The following is a 19,099-nucleotide window of genomic DNA, read 5'->3' on the forward strand; positions in this document are numbered from 1 at the left end:
ATGCTACATATGAATTACTAGTTCGTGTGCGTTAAAGAACACAATGCTGAGGAATCAATCGCCCTATAATACACAAGAACGGCCTAACGTGTGCTTTCCACTTCGCTTCCTCATCCCCATTGAACATGTCTATTGAGTGGGGGGGTTGGGGAAGGGCGAGAGAGCAGTGAGACAATTTACAACTTACCTGATGTTCAGCAGTTTCAGGGCGTTGAGCAAAACCCCCCTCTTCACGTCATAATCAATCTTCTGATCTGTCCCGAAACTCGGCGCTCGATTGATCTGGAAATAAATACAGGAGTGGATTTGTGTGTGTGTGAGTGTGTGTGTGAGTGTGTGTGTGTGTCTTCCCTACGTTCCCAAGCAAAACAGTAGGCAACTCTGTAGTGGAGAAGAAACTTCACTAGGGTGCTTGGGGTTGAATTGACATTTGACCTCGTCTTTGGGTACATCCTGTCGAGCTGAGGGCAGCTGTCACTTGATAGTTAGCATCTCCTGTCAGTCAGCCGCATAGACTCAATCTCTCTTTTGTTCTCCTTCTCTCACTCTCTCTCTCTCTCTCTCTCGCCCTCCTGTTTACTCTCAACATCCTTGTTTAGAATCCAACTGCTACTCAAGGTGCTATCTGCATCACAGAAGAAACTACTATATCAGGAGACTGGATCATGTGCTCTGCTAATAAGGGGGCCATGAAAGGTGATAACCCCAACACACACACACACACACACTCACACAAAACCTCGTCGTATAATAACCTTCCTTTTCTTTTTAGCAGGTAAACAGTTGTCAAGCCAATGAAATCAGGTATCAAGTGTTATTTGTAACATGCCAAAATCAATTCTTTGCTCTGTCCCTCCAGATGGCCCGAGAGCTGCTCGGTGTAACAAAAGGACCGCTGATTGAATTGCTGGCCGGTGGAAGGGGGGGGGAAAGCACACACAAAAAAAAGCGAGGTCAAATAACAGCAGAAAGTGCCACCTCTCAGCACAAGAGCTAAGACACCACCATCTGACACATTCTTCAAGAGGAAAGAAAAAAGTTCCTCACAACATGGCAAAAGTGTTTCTACTACAACAACGTAGAAGAAACAAAAATATTTCTTTTTGGATCCGAGCGTACCGAGTGCACTGACATCCATTCATTGTGTCAATGCAAATTCTCTTAATGCATCTCAGGACTGGGTGAGGGAGAAAAAAAAAAACCTTCATAAACAGGCTATTTTTGTCTATCTTTCTTTTCAAAACGGGTTCAGTGCATTTCGACTGCGGGTGTTTAAGAGGGGAACGGGGGCAGTGTGGACGCGCAGACCGGTGGCAGATCGGGACACAGAGTAGGTAGAAAAAAAAAAAAAGAAATGGTGAAAAGAGCAACCCAGCTGCATCCCTCCTTCTATGCGGCCACGGCTACACAAAGCCTTCCAGTTCCCTGGATAAATCAAGCCCTGGCTGGATGCTAATCCCACAAAGGTGCTTACTGATGTGTGTCCAGCTTAGAAGTGAGCTGTAAGATAATATTTACATCACAACTGAGTGCCAGGCGCAAATAAAAGGAGAGAAGCCCGGCAATGGTGGGCTAAATCAACGAATTTACTGTACCAGATGTAACCTTAGCAGCTCTCTCTCTCTCTCTCTCTCTCTCTCTCGTCTCTGTGGAGGCATTGCGCTATGCAACGTTACCCACACAAATGGCTCGACTCACAAACCAACAAAGAGGGGTTCATCAAGTTTGGCAACCCAGGTGTGCTGCACATTTACTATGTCAGGTGTAAAGAACGTTTCTTTTTTTTCCCCCGAAATTTATGCTTCTTGCGTATCGTTCAAATAAAGAAATGAAAAAAAGTGGATTTCACAGCAGCTCCCAAGGCTGCAGTAGTGTTTCAGGTCAGACACGGCGCGAGATTGTGTGTGGCAGAGCATTTGAGCTTCTTTTCCCCTTTATTTCATAGGCCGGATCTATCACTGTGCGAGCAGGCCCAGAGCTCGCAAGGAGGTCCGAGCAGGGAGGGGGTTTAAAGGCCGCCTTTGACATGCTATTCAATAAACAAGCCAAAGATGTTAATCTTTTATTTCCCTAATTAAAAAAAATAATAAATAAGCTTGCGTGGACAAAAACACACAAGAAACGAGCAGCGATAAAATAAATGTTTTTGGCTGTTTTCCCATTCTGTATAATAAAACCCAGTTCAATTAGCAGCACACTTTAGGGGTAAACTATACTGACTGAGTCTTTAGTTTCCACCTCCCCACCTGAATATGTCTGGCTTTGATGCATAAATAACCTGTCAGCGATCTCAGGGACCGGCGGTGAGAGACGAGGCTTCAATGATTCAATTTCTCAGCGCGATTAGTCCCACGTGCACGGGGCTTTTTGGTTCGAGTTTACTTTGATCTACTAGTGGGCTAACGATTTTGATTAGTGTTCTTCGGGCGCCGACGCAGAGTCGCGGCGTGAGCTCAATTTTACACGATTTGATTTGAATATTCAGGGTCGAGCGAATCAAGGAAATAAATGCAGGCATAGATCTTTGCACACCCCAAACTGCCGAAAGGCGCCGCGAAAACAAATATTTGCGAGGAGCACAAAAGCTCTCGGAGGAGTATTTTATTTTATTTCATTTTTTTTTTTCACTTGATATGTGATATTTATCTGCGGAAAGTGCCCACGTGAATAAACAAACGTTGCTTTCTTGGATTCTCGGGGAGCAAAAAAGCGCACAACTGTAGTGAAATACCGGCTGCCAAACGGACCGACTGCTGCGATGCAAATGGCGAGAGGAGGCCGCTACAGCCGGGTGCCCTACGAAAAAAACCTTGCGCGGCTCCAGTTTCACAGCGTTATCAATCACTTTTTTGTTCCTTGGCCGCATTTCGAGTGCCTAAATCCAGCACTGAAACTCAATAGCTGCCGCCTGTGCATCTGAAAGGTCAGCGAGCGAGCCAACCTGCAGCCCTGGAGGTCACCTATACCATACGGCAGGGAAAGCTTCTGCACATACATTTACACCAGGATAAACACACACACACACACACACACACACACACACACACACAATCTCTCGTGCTGCACAAACTTACAGCCTAATGATAAATGGCAGCATGACTGTCATGGCTCTTCCGCTGCATTGCCCATCCTTAAGGTGTCTATCTCTTCAGAAAGTACAGTAAAAGTGTAATTTAGTTTTTGTGTGAGTGGAGATAAAGACAGACAGATGAATGGATGGCTGCTATCGTACTTTAATAAATCTCCCGATCGCACCACATGGGAAAGCTAAACACTGCCATCTAGAGTTACTGAACTCATCATGTGTCGCAGCACGGCCACTTGGGTACAAGATTTCAAGCCAACGCTGAGAAAGGAATTGATAGATTCAATGCAAAATACACGTACAGAAATAGGAACGAGGCCTCGTTAATATCTCCAGCGTAATGTCATGCGCTTGTTGTATAATTAATGATCAGTGCTTGATCCCAAGAATGTCAGGTATTTGAAGGAACTGAGGTGGACAGGGGGGGAAGACGGGGGGGTTGTTTCGCCATCTCCAGAAAGCACGAAAACATTCCAAAATTTTCTCTTCTCTTCAACCCACTCCCCACTAGCGTTGAACAAATTCGAGCGTTTGCATAAAAGACACATGGAGCGAAACACAGGTTCCGATTTCTTTGAGAGAATGTGTCAACTTTGTAGCTATGCGTCGTCTGAAAGCGCCCACGTCCGGGGCATGTTGCGACGACGGGGAATTGGCCGTCAAAAGGTTGCAGAGGCAGGCGCGAGATCAAACGGACTCGTCTGAGTGCACCTTCAAATGGGCCTCTGTTTGTGTCCGCGCTCTGATCCAGATCACTTCCATTCAATCGGTGGCGCTGCGCGGGAAGAAAGAGCCGAGGTCTGGCTTATGTCGCCTTTCAAGGGAAAAGGTGACCACGCTCATCTTGAAATGATCGGGGTGGGAATGGCGAGAGAGGGAAAAAAAAAGAGAGAGAGTGAGAGAAAGAGAGAGAGAGAAAAGAAAAGAAATGAGATGAGATCGGGAGGCACTTTGGCCCTTGGGTTGGCAGCGTCCCTGTGAAGGTTTCGAAATTGCGGATTTTTCGATGCCGATCACCTACAAACATGCGCCACACCCTCTCGCTGCGGGACGCCAATTAGGCCACGTCTCGTAAAAAAACGAGTCCTAATAACTGTGCATGGTTTCCATGGAACAAAACCTAGCAACACATTATTATTTGCCATTGAGTATGTGGTGGCTAAAAGAAGCAGCGATGTGACCATGTGTGCCGAGGTCATGCGCTCTGGCCCTTGACTGAAAATCAGTGTGTGTGTGTGTGTGTGTGTGTGTGTGTGTGTGTGTGTGTGTGTGTGTGTGTGCACTTAGTTATATTTTTAACTTACAGATTTGATCTTCTGCAGAAATCTGTATGGTCTCCCAGAGTTTGACCAAAACTGCAGCTTTTATAAAAGAATAATAATAAAAATAATAAAAATGAACAAACGCATAAATTAATTAGGTGCATTCATAATCATGTCAAAAGAAGGACGTGGCAAGGATAGTAAGACGTTCTTGTGGATCTGTGTGTGTGTGTGTGTGTGTGTATGACAGTGGGTATGTTTTTTTTATATTGATAAATGCCTCATAAGGACAGTGTGTGTGTGTGTGTGTGTGTGTGTGTGTGTGTGTGTGTGTGTGTGTGTGTGTGTGTGTGTGTTGGGGGTGTTTAAAGTTTTATATCTTGCTGGGAACAAAATGGCCACACATGAACAGGCACCCTGCATGGAACAGAGCACAAAGACTCAGACCAGCCCACAGGTATAATTACTGCATTGGTTGATATATATATATATATATATATATATATATATATATATATATATATATATATATATATATATATATATATATATATATATATATATATATATATATATATATATACAGATATGTATATACATACATGTGTGTGTGGGTGTGTTAGGATTCAGCAAAGTAATCTGTGCCTTAATGAGCCTGAACGCTGCGAGGGGTCTAGCAGCTCTGTACGGCAGGGCCTGTAAAAACCACCACGCAAAATTCATAACCATAATAAACCCCCCCTCAGCCGGAGTCCGCCCTCGTGGACCTGGGACCCATTATTGTGAATGTATATTTTATCTGGCGTTCCTCTCCAGCCTTTCTTCCTCTTTGTCTATCCTCCTCTGTCCCTCAATCTTTCTGTGTACCCCGAATATCTCCCTTTCCTTTCGCCTTTGCATTATTCATAGTGCCGGCTTAACAGCTCCAGTGTGACCGGCTTCTGCAAAGACTTGGAGGAGGGAAAAAAAAAAAAAAAGAGGGGAAGAAAGAAAAAAAAAGAAAAAACCTGAGTGGGCCCAGGGGGCAATGATATCAGTGTTGCACCGCAGCATTTGACTAATGGGTGTTCGCGTCCCCTTGGAATCCTCCTGACCTCTGGAGGGGGCTATCCTTCCTAGCAACATAGGCCTGAATCGCATCGGCCTGGAAATTAGCATGCAAAACAGCAGCAGTCACTAAAGAACCCGAACAACGGCAGCGGACCGCATCTAGAGAAGAAAGCGATGCTTCTCGAGTTGCACTGTTTCGTGTAAATGCCCCGAATGTTTTGAATGTCAAAAGGAGGTAAAAGTGCGGTTGTCGAAAAACCTGGGAATTAAGATAAGGATCGTAACAAAAGCCGCCTTTTCTCTCTCTCCGCCCGGCACGACGCGGTGCGCAGAGCTGCTCTGCCTCCTATCGTGTTCCTGTCGTACATCTGACGGACGCAGAAGCGCTACGGAATCCTTTTCGAAGCTCGGCGCAAACATTATAATGTGGTTTAAATACGATCGCTTAGATTCTTTTTGCCTTCAGTTCAAGCACTGCTATGTGAAGTGCTGTCTCTTGTGGCTCTCCAAACACACACACACACACACACACACACACACACACACACACACACACACACACAAAACATAATGGCTGATATTGAGACATAAATGTGAATAGAGCCTATAAAGCTGGGAAACAGAATAAATTGTAGCGTAATTGCCAAATTTAACATGAAGGACGTTTCCCAGAAATATGTGTCATGCAAGAGGGGAGGAAGAAGAAGAGAAGAAAAAAGAAACCTGTTCTACATTTATACATCATCTGCTTTTCAGATGAGTGTGCATACGTGCGCAAAATTGATTTGGGACGTCGTTTGCTCCCTCGTTAGGTTCGCTTGCACTCGGGAGTTCGCCGGCTGTCTGAAGCCAGGCAGGAAAACGGGGCCTTGCTAACACCATTAGAGGCTCAGGGCTGGGACTCCTATCAGAGCGGCTGCCTAATCTCGACTGACACCAATCAGGCGAAGCCGAGACTGCTGTGATGGGAACCATCTGCACGAGGAAAAGGAGAAATACATATATAACGCCTTGCAAATAATAATAATCAGAATCAGAATTGTAATTATTATTATCAGAATAATTCTCCCCACAGGGAAATTGCTGGGTTGCAGTTGCTCGCAGTAAAAAATCAAGTAAAATAAAATATATTTTGTAAGCAATTTAAAAGAAAATGTAGGTATTTAGTTATGTGTTACATGTTAATGCTGTACAATCGATGCATTTCCATTCTTATTGAAAAATACTGTATGAAATGTGTAGCAGCAGTGAAACTCAAAAAGTCAGACTACGACCCTATAAAAGTTATTCTAGATCTAAAAGTGACTGAAATTGTTGCACATAAACTGCCCAGGATATGAACTTAATTTAAGTGTGGCATGAAACTCTAACTATTTCTATATCGTCTATATTTCTATTGTGGAGCAGCTGTTTAACAGATGTTAAAACCAGAGTTTTATGTAGTGGGTGGCAGGAGTTTTCCATGCTGGATTGTATTTTATTTTTATTATTACACACCATAATAAAATAATAAAACAAACAAACAAAAAAAATACTTCATTCTTGTAATATTACATAATATTAATAATTCTTGTTTTTTCTCAATTCATACCTGGTCTTAATTATTTTATTTTTTTATATATAAATCCATGTATACTTTCATTACTAATATAAATTGGAATATTGTAGCGATGCTTATCCGTTATTCCGGCGCTGACGTGAACGCGTCCCGGCGTTCCGACAAGTTACATCGACTCAGACTTAGTTTGGAAGTGTCTCCTGATTAATCTCTCGAATTGGGAAATAAATTTGTACTGTTGTAAATGTAGCGTGAAAGAGAAACAGGGTTTTTTTTCCCCCTCTGTGCGGAACTTGCGGGGATGTTAATTGATGACAGTTTGCGTTGGGCTGCAAGTAGCACCAAGAAATCATTAGCGCCGAAGTGGAACAACTGTATCTACCACTGTTTGAACTCTTTCCCCATTCGCGGAGCCGTGAGGGCCGAGTCGGAGAACTCTGGCTAAAGAGACCAGAGAGAAACGCTTCATGCGTGTTTAAACTTTTAAGCTTCTATAAAGGATTTATTGGGAGTTTATAAAAAAAAAATTAGGAGCGTGCAGTAAAAAAAAAAAGGTTTTTTTTATTTATTTTTAATAATAGAAAATATTTATGTTTGGAGTCAATTGGAGGTGAAAAGGAAAAAGTAGCGTGTTTTTTTCAAGCACTTTGGGTTAAAGGATTTGGGTCATGCTTTAACTGCCTGAAATCGGTGTGGGACGAAAAGAAAACCTGACATGGAACGTTTGGAAACAAGCGTTCCATAAATCCATAACACCCCTCAACAGCCCCCCACCACACACACACACACACACACACACACACACACACACACACACACAAAACTAAAAAAAGAAAGAATTTTAGCAATAGTGGGCCTCAGCCATTGCTGGAATTACAGTCCTGACCTACATTTGTTGTGAGAGAGCGAAAGAGAAGAGAGAGAGAGAGAGAGAGAGAGAGAGAGAGTGAAACATAGTGTAAGCAGCATTACTCTCATGTTTAGGTGTTTAGCCTTTTCCTGTTTATCTCTAGTGTTAAAACAGACCGTTTTTTTTTTTTCGAGATTCTCCAGACGGCCTTTTTGCCTCTAATCCTCAGCATCTTACCTGAAGCCTTTACCGCTCGTACATACGCATCTCAGATTAGAAATGTATCATTAAATAAAAGCTCTTCAGGCGCTGATTTTTATTATTACCCGTTTCTATCGTTTGTTCGGTTCGGCCAAAGATGGCGGAATTGCTGTACATCGAAGAGCACTAATCTCAATAGAAACAACATTCAGTGTAAAACGGTGCATTTATCACTTTCGTGTTCAACGCACCTCCTTCAGTAGGTGTGTATGTAGAATTGCATATAGGAGCAGATATAATAAAGATTAAGCAGCTAGGAAAGAACTGCAGTGTACTACAGTGGATGTAGTAAAAGCTTTAGCACAGTACATAAAGTTTCCAGACACTGCACAGCTAATGAAAGATCTTTCTTCTGGAAACTTGGGGTGGTATGGATATTCATAAACCTCTTACACCTGCACATTCGTCTCCTGTCTGATACGTATAACACTGTGCTAAAACACCTGGACTCCTGCTCATGTGTCTCGATTGCCAGCCAATCGCTTGTAATGGAAAAGCACAAACCGTAAACTCATGCAGGTCAAATACAGGAAGTCCTGTAACCGAGGAGGTGCGTTACATTGACGCTGTCGAGACATGGCCAAGGCTTCCCAGGAATCGTAAAGAATGGTGATCAGTATAGGGTAGTATATAGTAGTAATTTGTTAATAATTTAACTAATGACAAAACATAATTTAGTGATTGGCATAAATTGTGATGGCTAGACAACTGGATCAGAGCATCTCTAAAACTGCAGTGTGATGTTCCTGATCTGTAGTGCTCAGTATCGATCAAAAGTGCTCCATTGAAGTAACAGTGGTGAACCAGGGACAGGGTCATGGGGACGTGTAGGGAGCGAAGGCTGGGTCAGAAAACTTATTGGGTCAGTTTATAGAACCAAAATCTGGTTCTATAAACTAAAATGCCTCCTTGGTTAAACTATATATAAAATATTTTTTTAAAAAATAATAAATCTAATTAATGAAATACCCTTTTTTATTATTTTGATGAAATCAAGTAATCAATTAAACTGGCACAAATTAAATTGATGAAATAAATTGGAAAATGTAATTAAATAATTTACATCTGTTAGACCCCATTTGAGTAATACAGATGCGCATGTGTGTGTGTGTGTGTGTGTGTGTGTGTGTGTGTGTGTGTGTGTTTTACACTTATATTGCTTATAATATAAAATGTTCTACTTATTTCAGCAAACTTCCTTCCATTCTTCCATCATTCACTTCCTTGATATGTGGAATTGTCAGGATTTTTTTTTTCCTTTTAAGACAAATTCTTTACATAAAACGCTAATGAATCCATATCCACTTCCTGGTTAGCGGCTAACGCTAGCAATACAGATTCTTTAGCGTTTACATGCTCTAGCTACGAACTCTAGTTTCTTTTTTATACCCCCGACTTTGTTGATTAAAAAAAAAAGCGCTTAAAGTGCGAGGCGGAGACGAAACAAACTTGCGGTCCGCCACTTAATAAGTTCCTGAGGGAACTCGGATTTGAACTGTGTTCCGCACGTAAAAAGGATTGCGTTCGATACACGTGTGCGTAACCGTTCCACCCCTACCATGTGCATGAGCAATATTGGAGCAACTAAATTAATTAGATGCCGCACGGCTTCTTTCTCCCTATAAACATTTAGTATAAACACTGGCAGAATCATTCATTCATCTTCGTGGCTGCGGGTTCATTATGGGCACAGATCCGAGCCTGGGAACACCGAGTGCGACCCAGTAGGGAGGATGAGATGCCAATGCAGGGCACCATGTGCACACGGCTTCACAGACTCATTCCCTCCTGGGGCAATTTAGCATACCTAATCCACCTACCCCCATGTTTTCGGAAAGTGGGAGGAAACTGGAGATCCCAGACAAAACCCACACAGACATGAGGGAGAACATGAAAAACTCCCCAAAGACAGGACGAATCAAAAAGGAGAACAGATCTATAATGTCAACATTAACTGGAATCTCCTGCCCTGCCTCCACACTCACATCCCTTGGACCAAAAGATATTGAGATTAAGTGTGGAAGCAAATAAGACTTGTACCTCTAACAGCCACGGCTTGAGCTTGCGGTCAAGGATGATGTCGAAGCCGAGGACCTCGAAGCAGACGCTGTCGCTCCCTGGCGGTTGTCCCGGGCGGCACATACGGTACGCGTGGAGCACGTGAGGCTCGGCCACGATCAGCGTCTTCACCACCAGCTCCTGGCAAGAGAGAAAACGCAAACCGTACATGGTTCAGATTCCGCAACGACGTTCCCGCTGCGAGAAAAGACATTTTTATGAAGCGGAAAACCTTGAATATAGCCGGATGTGTATTTCTAGTATTTCCTATTACACGATTATTGCGCCTACTTCAGCTCATTTCAAGCTTGAAATAATCTTGACAGATGATTTGGCTCGTTTTAAGCGCTTGTTCGTTAAAAAGGTATCAAAATGATCTGAACAACAGAACAATAAAACTGCAAGCTTGAAATGAGTAAGTAATGATCTTATAATAAGCAACACTAGATCATTCTGATTTTCACCTGATAAGATTATGGGGGTTTTTTTTCTTTTTTTTTTGCAGCGCACTCTAAAGTAGGACTCTCTCTCTACTAATTTACGTCTTCGAAATCACATAAATAGCACATTAAATAGACGTACTAATGATTCTTTGGCCTTTCATCAGAACACCAGTGTGTTTGTGTATGTCATATCATAAATTAATTACCAGTTAAACCTTCCTTGCTACCTTCAATGACCACTTATATCAAGTAAGGGTCCCATATTGGTACATTTTTAGATACAAATTTACTATGAGTTCATCTGTTGCTATGCACAAAGTGCCCCCCCTCCACATTAATAAAATGAACCCGCCAATAGAAAGAAGCACCAGAGGCCCATTGCTGACCATATGTTATTTGGGTGGTGCATCATGATGATAATATGTTTGTGTGTCTGGCGCTGGTAGACGTATCGAGTCCAGCAGTTAAAAATATCCGGCCAACGGCTTCCTGCGGTCAGAAAATGACACTCCAGAAGAACTAGAGCATTGACACAAGTTGTGCATGAAAAGCATGAGCTATAGCTTCAGGGCTTCCCAAACAAGGAGTTTGCGACCTCACGTGGGGTCGCTTTTCTTTTTTTTTTTTACAAATGGGGTTGTGGGCGAAACACACTCTTGTTTTTCGCTCATCTTTCTACTGAAAGCGGTTATGTTTAGTGCTATTAAACTGTTCCCAGTCTCTCGGTATGCTACAAGAACAGTACTGAAATAGAAGTTAAGCTTCTTATCTTTCTCAGAAACTGGATTCTGTGCGCTTGCCTCCATTAAGACATAGTAAAGGAGTGATAGCACACTTTGGGCTTTGGGTGCAAACGGTTGGAATATTTTGGTAGTTTGAGCCCAACATTTACTCTCCCCACTATTACTGCATTTGATCAACCATTAATACGCTGCGAAATGCATGCGATTGCTAACGACTTGCGGGAATACGCCAACAAATTAGCACCGGATTTCGCTGAGCACATGACAAATATTTCAATACGGGCCTATTTATTGTGTTTCGGGGCGGAATTTTTCTTCGAATGACCAACCTGCTAAACAGCCTGTCATGCATTTGGGATTCAGTTCTATTACGTGCCATTTTCTCGACATCAACCAAAATGCAGACTTGCCCTGTGGGAAAGTTAATAAGTGTATAATTCGTCCGGTGATTGGTGTTCTGACGCAAGTACGAGAAACGAGACAGGAGGAAATAGCAAGAACCTGCCGCCAATTTAATAGGGGTGGCGTTCACTCCTCCAAAATATTCCTCTTTTCTGAAATAGAGGAACTTTAAACGGAAAACAGTGCACGTGTGCAAAAGTATCGGGGCATCGGACCTTTTTGGCCATTAATGTTGAAGGAACACAACAGGATAACTTCGGACGTGATAGCATTAAGATATAGTGTGAATGGGTTGGATCAGAAGTGCTACAGAGCTCTGACCTCAGCCCTGTCGTACACCCCTGGGATTAACGGGCTGCGGCACAGACCTTGTAGGTGAATGAGAACAAAAAAAGTGCACTTCAAAAACTAGTGGAACATCTTCCCAGAAAAGTGCAGGTTATTTTTACAGAATATGCAGAATGGGATGTTCAAACAGCACGTATAGTCCCTTATCTTTGTCCATGTTGTGTGTTTTCAAATGGGAAAGAAAAGAGTAACACACGATAACCTAAACCAGAATCGATCTGCGTAAAAGACAAAAAAAAAGGTCCTGTTTGATGGTCATTTATAAAATCCGGCCTGATTTTAAACCCGGTAAAGCAGAAGAGATACAGAAAGCAGGATTGCTAATGGCTGCATATTCACGAGCGTCGGAACGGTAGGTGTCAGAAGGGCAGTTACATGAGTGGGACAGGCTGAGGCCATCTACTAAAGGTAGGAATGGTGCACTGAGACACCGCAGCACTGACAGATGAGCTTGTAAAACACAGAAGCCCAGGACCAAAATAGAACGGCAAAAAAAAAAAAAAAAAAAAAAAGAATGACAGCTCAAACTGCGGCCTGAAATAAAAACACAGACAAGAAAGTTCCCTTGGGGGTAAAAAAAAAAAAAAAAAAAAAAAAAGGGTAAAGTGGAATAGTGTGTAGCCAAAGTGTCAGGCTAAAGTGGCTACACAGAACCATATGGGCAGGTTTGATCGAAATAACAGTGGACACTTCATGAGGAAAGATCAGGATAGATACACATTTGTGAGTAATGCGGCTTTAATTGAACATGCACTGCCAACACGGGGGTATAGAGATTACACAAATGCACATTTTCTGTGTGATCTGTAATGTCTTATATTGTTAAAAAAAAAAAAAAAAAAAAAAAAATGCTTATGTAAAGTGGTCTGGGAAAACTGCCAAAAAAAAAAAAGAAAAAGAAAAGGTAAAACATTTGACTGATTATATTTTCCTGCCTTTATCACGCTCTGACACCTCAGCTCCGAAACCATAATTATATTCTAAACAAAAAAGGGATTTTTATTTATTATATGAATACACTTCATGGGGAGAAGGAGCTGGTTTACCGAACGGTTCGGTGGATAATCGATGCCTCTGTTGTCTGAATGGAATCTTTATATGCTTTTTCCTTCCCTTCAAACTACATAATAATTTTCCTCCGTGAAGGAAAGACACATTACGTCACCTGCTTTTTTTGAATGCAGAACGACTTACAGAAACGTCGCCCCAGAATTTGGCGACGTCGTAGTTGTTGACGCGGAGGAATTCGGTGAACCAGCCGATGGATCGCTTGCTGCCTTTGTCCGCGGTCTCGTCGCGCTCGAAATTCTCGTTGTGTTTGTTCACCGAGTAGTTGGTCAGGTGCATGTAGAGCTGACTCTACGAGAAAGACAGAAAGACAAAAAAACGTTAGCATCCGTTAAAACGAAATACGTGACCTAGTATTTACAAAAAAAGGATCATTTTCTGATTTTCATTCCTCAAATCATTTCTAGGTCCTATAAAGCTGTTGCAAAGGACAAAGGACAAAGTCCAACAAACTAGTGCTGGACGGGAAAAGCAGGACAAACACTAGCACTGTTTCCTTTTCCGGGTTTGCGCGTTATCGCGTTGCGTTCTCACCAGATTGGACTCGTTAGGCGCGTGATACTTCTCCGTTCCCATTCGCACCAGGCCGTCGTTGTAGAGGAAGATCCTTAACGGGTCGCAGGAAGTGACCAGGATGTAAATGCGCAGATCAAACTTGTAGCCCTCCATTAAAAACGGCTTGTCCAAGTACTCCTGCACAATGAAGTGGTCTTGTGCCGGGAGTTTTTCGCAATTCCGAATCAAAGATATACTGCAAGAGAAAATGTATACAAGTTTTTTTTTTCTTTTTGAAAGAAAAAAAAATTTAAAATCAGTCCTGATATGTGCTCCATACATATTTAAGAAACTGTTCGGTGTGCTTGTATTGACTATGGATCTCTATAGTACAACAGAAAAGCCAGGCTTTATTAAGCTGACTGCCTCTGCTGCTGCTTTCTAGACCATGACTAGGTGCAGGTTAATAGGATCAGACATCACGGACCATTTCAGCCTCTGCAATCATTTATTTGCTTTGGGGAGCTTGTCGCCGCCACTCAGGCGTTATGGCACACGGTCGTGGGTACATGCGCCGGTGGAAGAATGCATGATGGAGTGAACTGGTGGCTACTTTACAAACAGGGGGCCTTAAAAAAACCTCTCCAGGCAGTAAAATATACTGACATCAGGAAAGGTTAGCTTAATTGGTTATATGCGTTTCCTACTCTGGTTTACATGAGTCTGAAATGTTTAGCCCAGGCTCTAACTTTGCGGCACTAAGCCACTCGCGAGTGGAGGAAAAAGGATTTGTGAGTTACAGTTCATTTGTTCTGCGACCTATTAGGAGTCAGACACGTGGAACTTTCGGCGTGCCGCCATACGATGATACGTCCAAAAAAAAAAAAAGGTTGCGCTTCTTTGCATCTCAGGCCTGTTATCAAAGAAAGCGTTAAACTGATTAATAAGCTAATTAAATTAAACATTACGCTGGCTCTTGGCACTCTGTATGCAGCTGTTTCTCAGGCCTGGCGTAACTCGTTTGCAGGGAAAAGTAAACATAAATCTAAATCTTGTTATCTTGTTATTTCAGTTGGCGAACACCTCACGCGGCAGCCCGAACAAGATACTTAATTAAAGAGAACTAGTTAAATAAATCGAACAAGAAAAAAAAAAAATACATCAACATATACAAGAGCCCCGGTGAGTTCTTCAGTCTGACTGGGCAGAAAGTCTTCATTAATATCCTATAAATATTCAAATTACATGTTTATATTAATGATCTCAATTAAGAATCATTTCTATAGCATCAGCAGGGACATGTAGGACAAACTGTACATGTAATAGATAAATCGTTTTTTTTTTTGTTTGACCTTCACAGGTTTTCAGTTCAATGTAACGATCAGAAAGTTTTCCGCCACGGGAAAGTGTTCAGCGCAGAGGTTCTCTGGCGGCTGCGTTATTTTGTCACAAACTAGGAGAGAGAAGGGAAAAAGCCACATTGAACTCTGAATGGGTAAAAAGGTATGACATCGGGTTGCTACTCGCTCGCAAACTGTAGTGGTTTAAGGGAATTTTCATGACAAAATATCTCCTTCAAATAATCACCTTCAAATAATCACCTTCATGGACAGAAAAAAGCATCCTGTCGTGCGGTGATTCGATTTCGATGACGTCGCACCCTGACTTGTTTTACTTAGCGTCAAATCGGGAATCGGTGAGATTGATATAAAAAAAATACTAAAAACACTTTACATTATGTTATAAAGAGAATGTTTTCTCAACAGAATTCGAAGATGGGTAAAGGCCTATTGTGTCTATAATCAGTACCACTTCCTATAATAATATTCGGGCAAACAGCCTTTTTTTTAATGTGTAATAACACTGCAAAACTGGTTGCTTATCCCAGTTGTAGTGCTACGGCATATACCGTTGTCTAAACGTTTACGGTTTTTAAAATCTGGCTCTGCTCCCCTGAGCTGCAGCGCATCCAGACCGAGTTAAAGTCGTTTTGCGGGCTGTACCGGCGAATCATATGACATGATTGATGAGCTCTGATGGCAGATAATCAAAACCCACTTTAGCCAACTGTTTAATTTGGCACCGGTGGGGATCTCTCCTTTTACGCCTCTGACGCTCTGCTCCCCTTTTTTTTTTTTTCACATGCGTAAGCTCAGACCCAAACAATGAGTTTAACTTTCCAGTGGAAAATAAATTACGGAGGAAGATATAACTTCGTTTCCCTGCGTCACGCCGAGCGTTTTCAAATCGGATCTCCCGCCTCTCCCCCCTCCGCGTGGCCGAGTTAAGCTCATCTTCTTTCACTTTCATAACGCGCGGCAATAATTCAACCTTTGATGACTCTTAGTTTTTAATAAATACCGGCTTACTTGTAGCGTACGGCCGTAAGCAGTGCGCGTTCGTATACCTAAAAGATGAGCAGAAATAAACAAACAAATATATAAATAAATAATAATAATAAAAAAAAGTGTTATTCTCCTGCCTTATCTGTGTCAATACTTCCATCTGCTGGCATTTCAGCAAAACAACCAGTCAGGTTTACAGAAAAGCAGATTATTATAAAACCCCAGGAAAAAGATTTAGAGGAAACTGTCATTTTTATGCCATAAGCCTTGTTTTTCATGAATGCTAGGGTTGTTATTGATAAGAAGCATAAACGATATAAAAGCCTGTACCAGTGGCGTAAACTGAAAACATCCTCACAATATGATTCTAGCTGATTGTATGACTGATATATTTTTCAATCGATGTAGAACCAAAAACAGAAAAATCCAGAGCTACAAATTCTGAGTCATTTCTAGTTAATAACAAAGTGATTTCTGGAAATTGTGACCTTTTAATGGAGAGGTTCGTTATTTCCGATGGCAACTCTTTCGCACTGTGACCTACCCATGACCCATTGCTCCGTTTGCGGGCTTGACGATGAACGTCTTTTGCTTGCGTTTGCGCCTGAGCTCCTTCACGTAGTTCTGGAACTGAGTGTACTCCGCCGGGAAGATCCAGGTTTTGGGAATGAAGCTGTATTCCTGAGGCTGGCTTTTAATCATCCTTGAAAGAAGGAGGAGACAAAATGTAAAAAAAAAAAAAAAAAAGAAACGACAGGAAGAAAAAAAAATTGAGTCGCTGTACAGCTTGGACTAGGAAGCGCCTGGAGGATGGAGCTCGATAAATAAGTGGTTAATCAGGTGTAATGTTTATGCGCGTGCTGTTAAAGGTGAAAGTGACTTACTTAGACATGTTTCTTGCCAGACAGTCTTTCCGACAGATCTCACCCATACCCGGGAAGTGGTTAATTCTCTGAGAAAAGCAATCACATTCCGAAGGAGTTTTAGAAAAAAAAAAATCATGAAGTGGAACAACGAGGTTCTGACATTTATGCCCAATTACAAACACAAAACAAAAGCCGATCTCCGACCCCTTTCCCTCGACCCTTATTCACACGACCGGATCATTTTAGATGCAAACACAAAAAAATAGACAATCAATCTCATCTGCGAGATCCAGATTAATTGGCTCTGCATCAGAGCCCCTGCGAGTGTAGGTAGTGACAGATGAATGAATTGTCTCTGAATGCAACAAGAGGGAAGAGGAAAGGAGTATGAAAAGTGGGCTTTTCTGTATTCTTTAAGCAAATGAGGCTGAACAGGGCCATTAATTAGGAGCGTATGAACTGCGGCTTGACAGCAAAGTTTCCGAGCAAATCGCTGTGTAGAATGAAGGAGGGGAGAAGACGGAAAAAAGGAACGACGCGAGTGTAAAAGGAATTTGCGATTATCCGGACGAGACAGCTATAACGAGGAGGAACATCGACAGCGGGGCGAGAGAAAGATGGCGCGGGCTTGAAAATCAAACCCATTTGAACTTTTTGGGGTGCTGTTCTGTCTCGCCGTGATCCTGAGCGATGTGATGAATTGATAAAAGGATTCCTATCTACCAGAAGGACTGCTGTTCTCCGCATCACCTGCACCTTATAGAGACCGGGCCGTGTGACGTCTAGTTATTTTGATTTGATTTCAATTAGCGTTACATTACGGGGATCGCCTGCGATCTTTCGGTGTATATTAAGGAGAAGGAGATTTGCTCATGAGATGAGCTCTTGCCACTCAGAGTGCTGCTAAGGCTGGATTTGAAGTGAGTGTCAAAAAGGATACGGCAGACTCACTGTGCTTCTGCTCGGCGAGAGTTGGGAAAGTTGGAAGGGTTTGCAGAAAAACTAAAACAAAACAAAAAATTTGGGGTGCCGCCCACCCTTATGCTTGGACTGACACACACACACACATGCATACACACAAAGAAAGACTATGACTGGCTTCGTTTCTCTCGCTTGATGGGTGGCACGTCACCTGGTAGTTCCTGAGCTCGGCGATTTTATCGTGCTGCACCGCCGAGTCGTTCCAAATGAGGTTGGCCGTTTCGTCCTCGTCTCGGGTTTTGTGGAAGGCCATCTCCCCGATGACTATACGAACTGCGGGAAAGAAAAGCGTCGATTACAATTAGCGCGTCGCGCGATCTTCAACATTATACGCTGTGTGCTAACGACACAATGATGCGATTTAGAATTTTGATCTTTTTTTTCAGGAGGAGATCCTTCAGTATGTACATGTCCTAAAATACTTACCCGACCTGGCATAACATTATGACAATTCTAAAATGATGACTGATGAAGTAAAGAACTCTGAGTATCTATTCATCGTGGCACCTGTTAGTGGATAGATTTATTAGGCGGCAAGTGAACATTTTGTCTTCAAAGTTGACGTGTTATAAAGCAGGAAAAATGGGCGAGCGTAAAGATTTGAGTGAGTTTGACAAGAGCCAAATTGCGATGGCTAGACGACTGGATCAGAGCATCTCCAGAACTGCAGCTCTTGTGGGGTTTCCCTAGTCTGCAGTGGTCAGAATCTATCAGTGGTGGTCCGAGGAAGGAACAGTGGTAACATGGTCATGTGATGCACATTTGGAACTTTAAGCTGTCAATGCTCAACAGGTCAGAAAAGGGTGAACAACGCAATATTAGGCAGGTGGTCATAATGTTATGCCTGTTCGGTGGCCATACTGTTTATTTTTCCTGTAATCAGATGGCACTAAAGTATATGTATAATTTACTACAGCTGAAGATGCATGGACAGGAACAGCAGTGCTCTAAGTGGTATTCAGTCTCCAGAATGGTGTTTCCAAACTCTAATGTGTTCAATTGCATTGGAAAGCTGAACTTTTTGGGATAGGCACAGTTTTGTACGCTGATGACTATTCACTATCCACTGAAGTCGAATGAAATGAAGTGGGAGATTAGTTCTTTCTGCAGTCCATTTAAATCTGGGTTACGTCTAATGCCGCGTGACGGCTTCCTTGCGTCGTTCCCACTTGGTTATAACGCACTTAAGTGTTCAGTCCCAGAAGTGTTAGTGCTCCGACCTGGTTGGTGTGTGATGTCTGAATTATAATCCGTATTTAGCCGATAAACCTCGTTTTGTCATTA

The 19,099-nt window shown here is 42.4% G+C and overlaps 1 protein-coding gene across 1 annotated transcript in view; it reads right to left on the bottom strand.

The window, feature by feature from the left end:
• ttll7 (tubulin tyrosine ligase-like family, member 7) overlaps positions 1–19,099 on the bottom strand; it is a 56,070-nt gene that overhangs the window by 21,460 nt on the left and 15,511 nt on the right. The window contains exons 4-10 of the mRNA XM_046857848.1: positions 17,967–18,088; positions 16,853–16,920; positions 16,513–16,671; positions 13,663–13,879; positions 13,255–13,419; positions 10,107–10,265; positions 188–282 (exon numbers count right to left, since the gene is read on the bottom strand). Coding sequence (XP_046713804.1) covers positions 188–282; positions 10,107–10,265; positions 13,255–13,419; positions 13,663–13,879; positions 16,513–16,671; positions 16,853–16,920; positions 17,967–18,088 — 985 coding nt within the window. The remainder of the gene's footprint in view (positions 1–187; positions 283–10,106; positions 10,266–13,254; positions 13,420–13,662; positions 13,880–16,512; positions 16,672–16,852; positions 16,921–17,966; positions 18,089–19,099) is intronic.

This window comes from Silurus meridionalis, chromosome 9 (genome assembly GCF_014805685.1).
Source record: "Silurus meridionalis isolate SWU-2019-XX chromosome 9, ASM1480568v1, whole genome shotgun sequence".
Classification (NCBI taxonomy): domain Eukaryota; kingdom Metazoa; phylum Chordata; class Actinopteri; order Siluriformes; family Siluridae; genus Silurus; species Silurus meridionalis.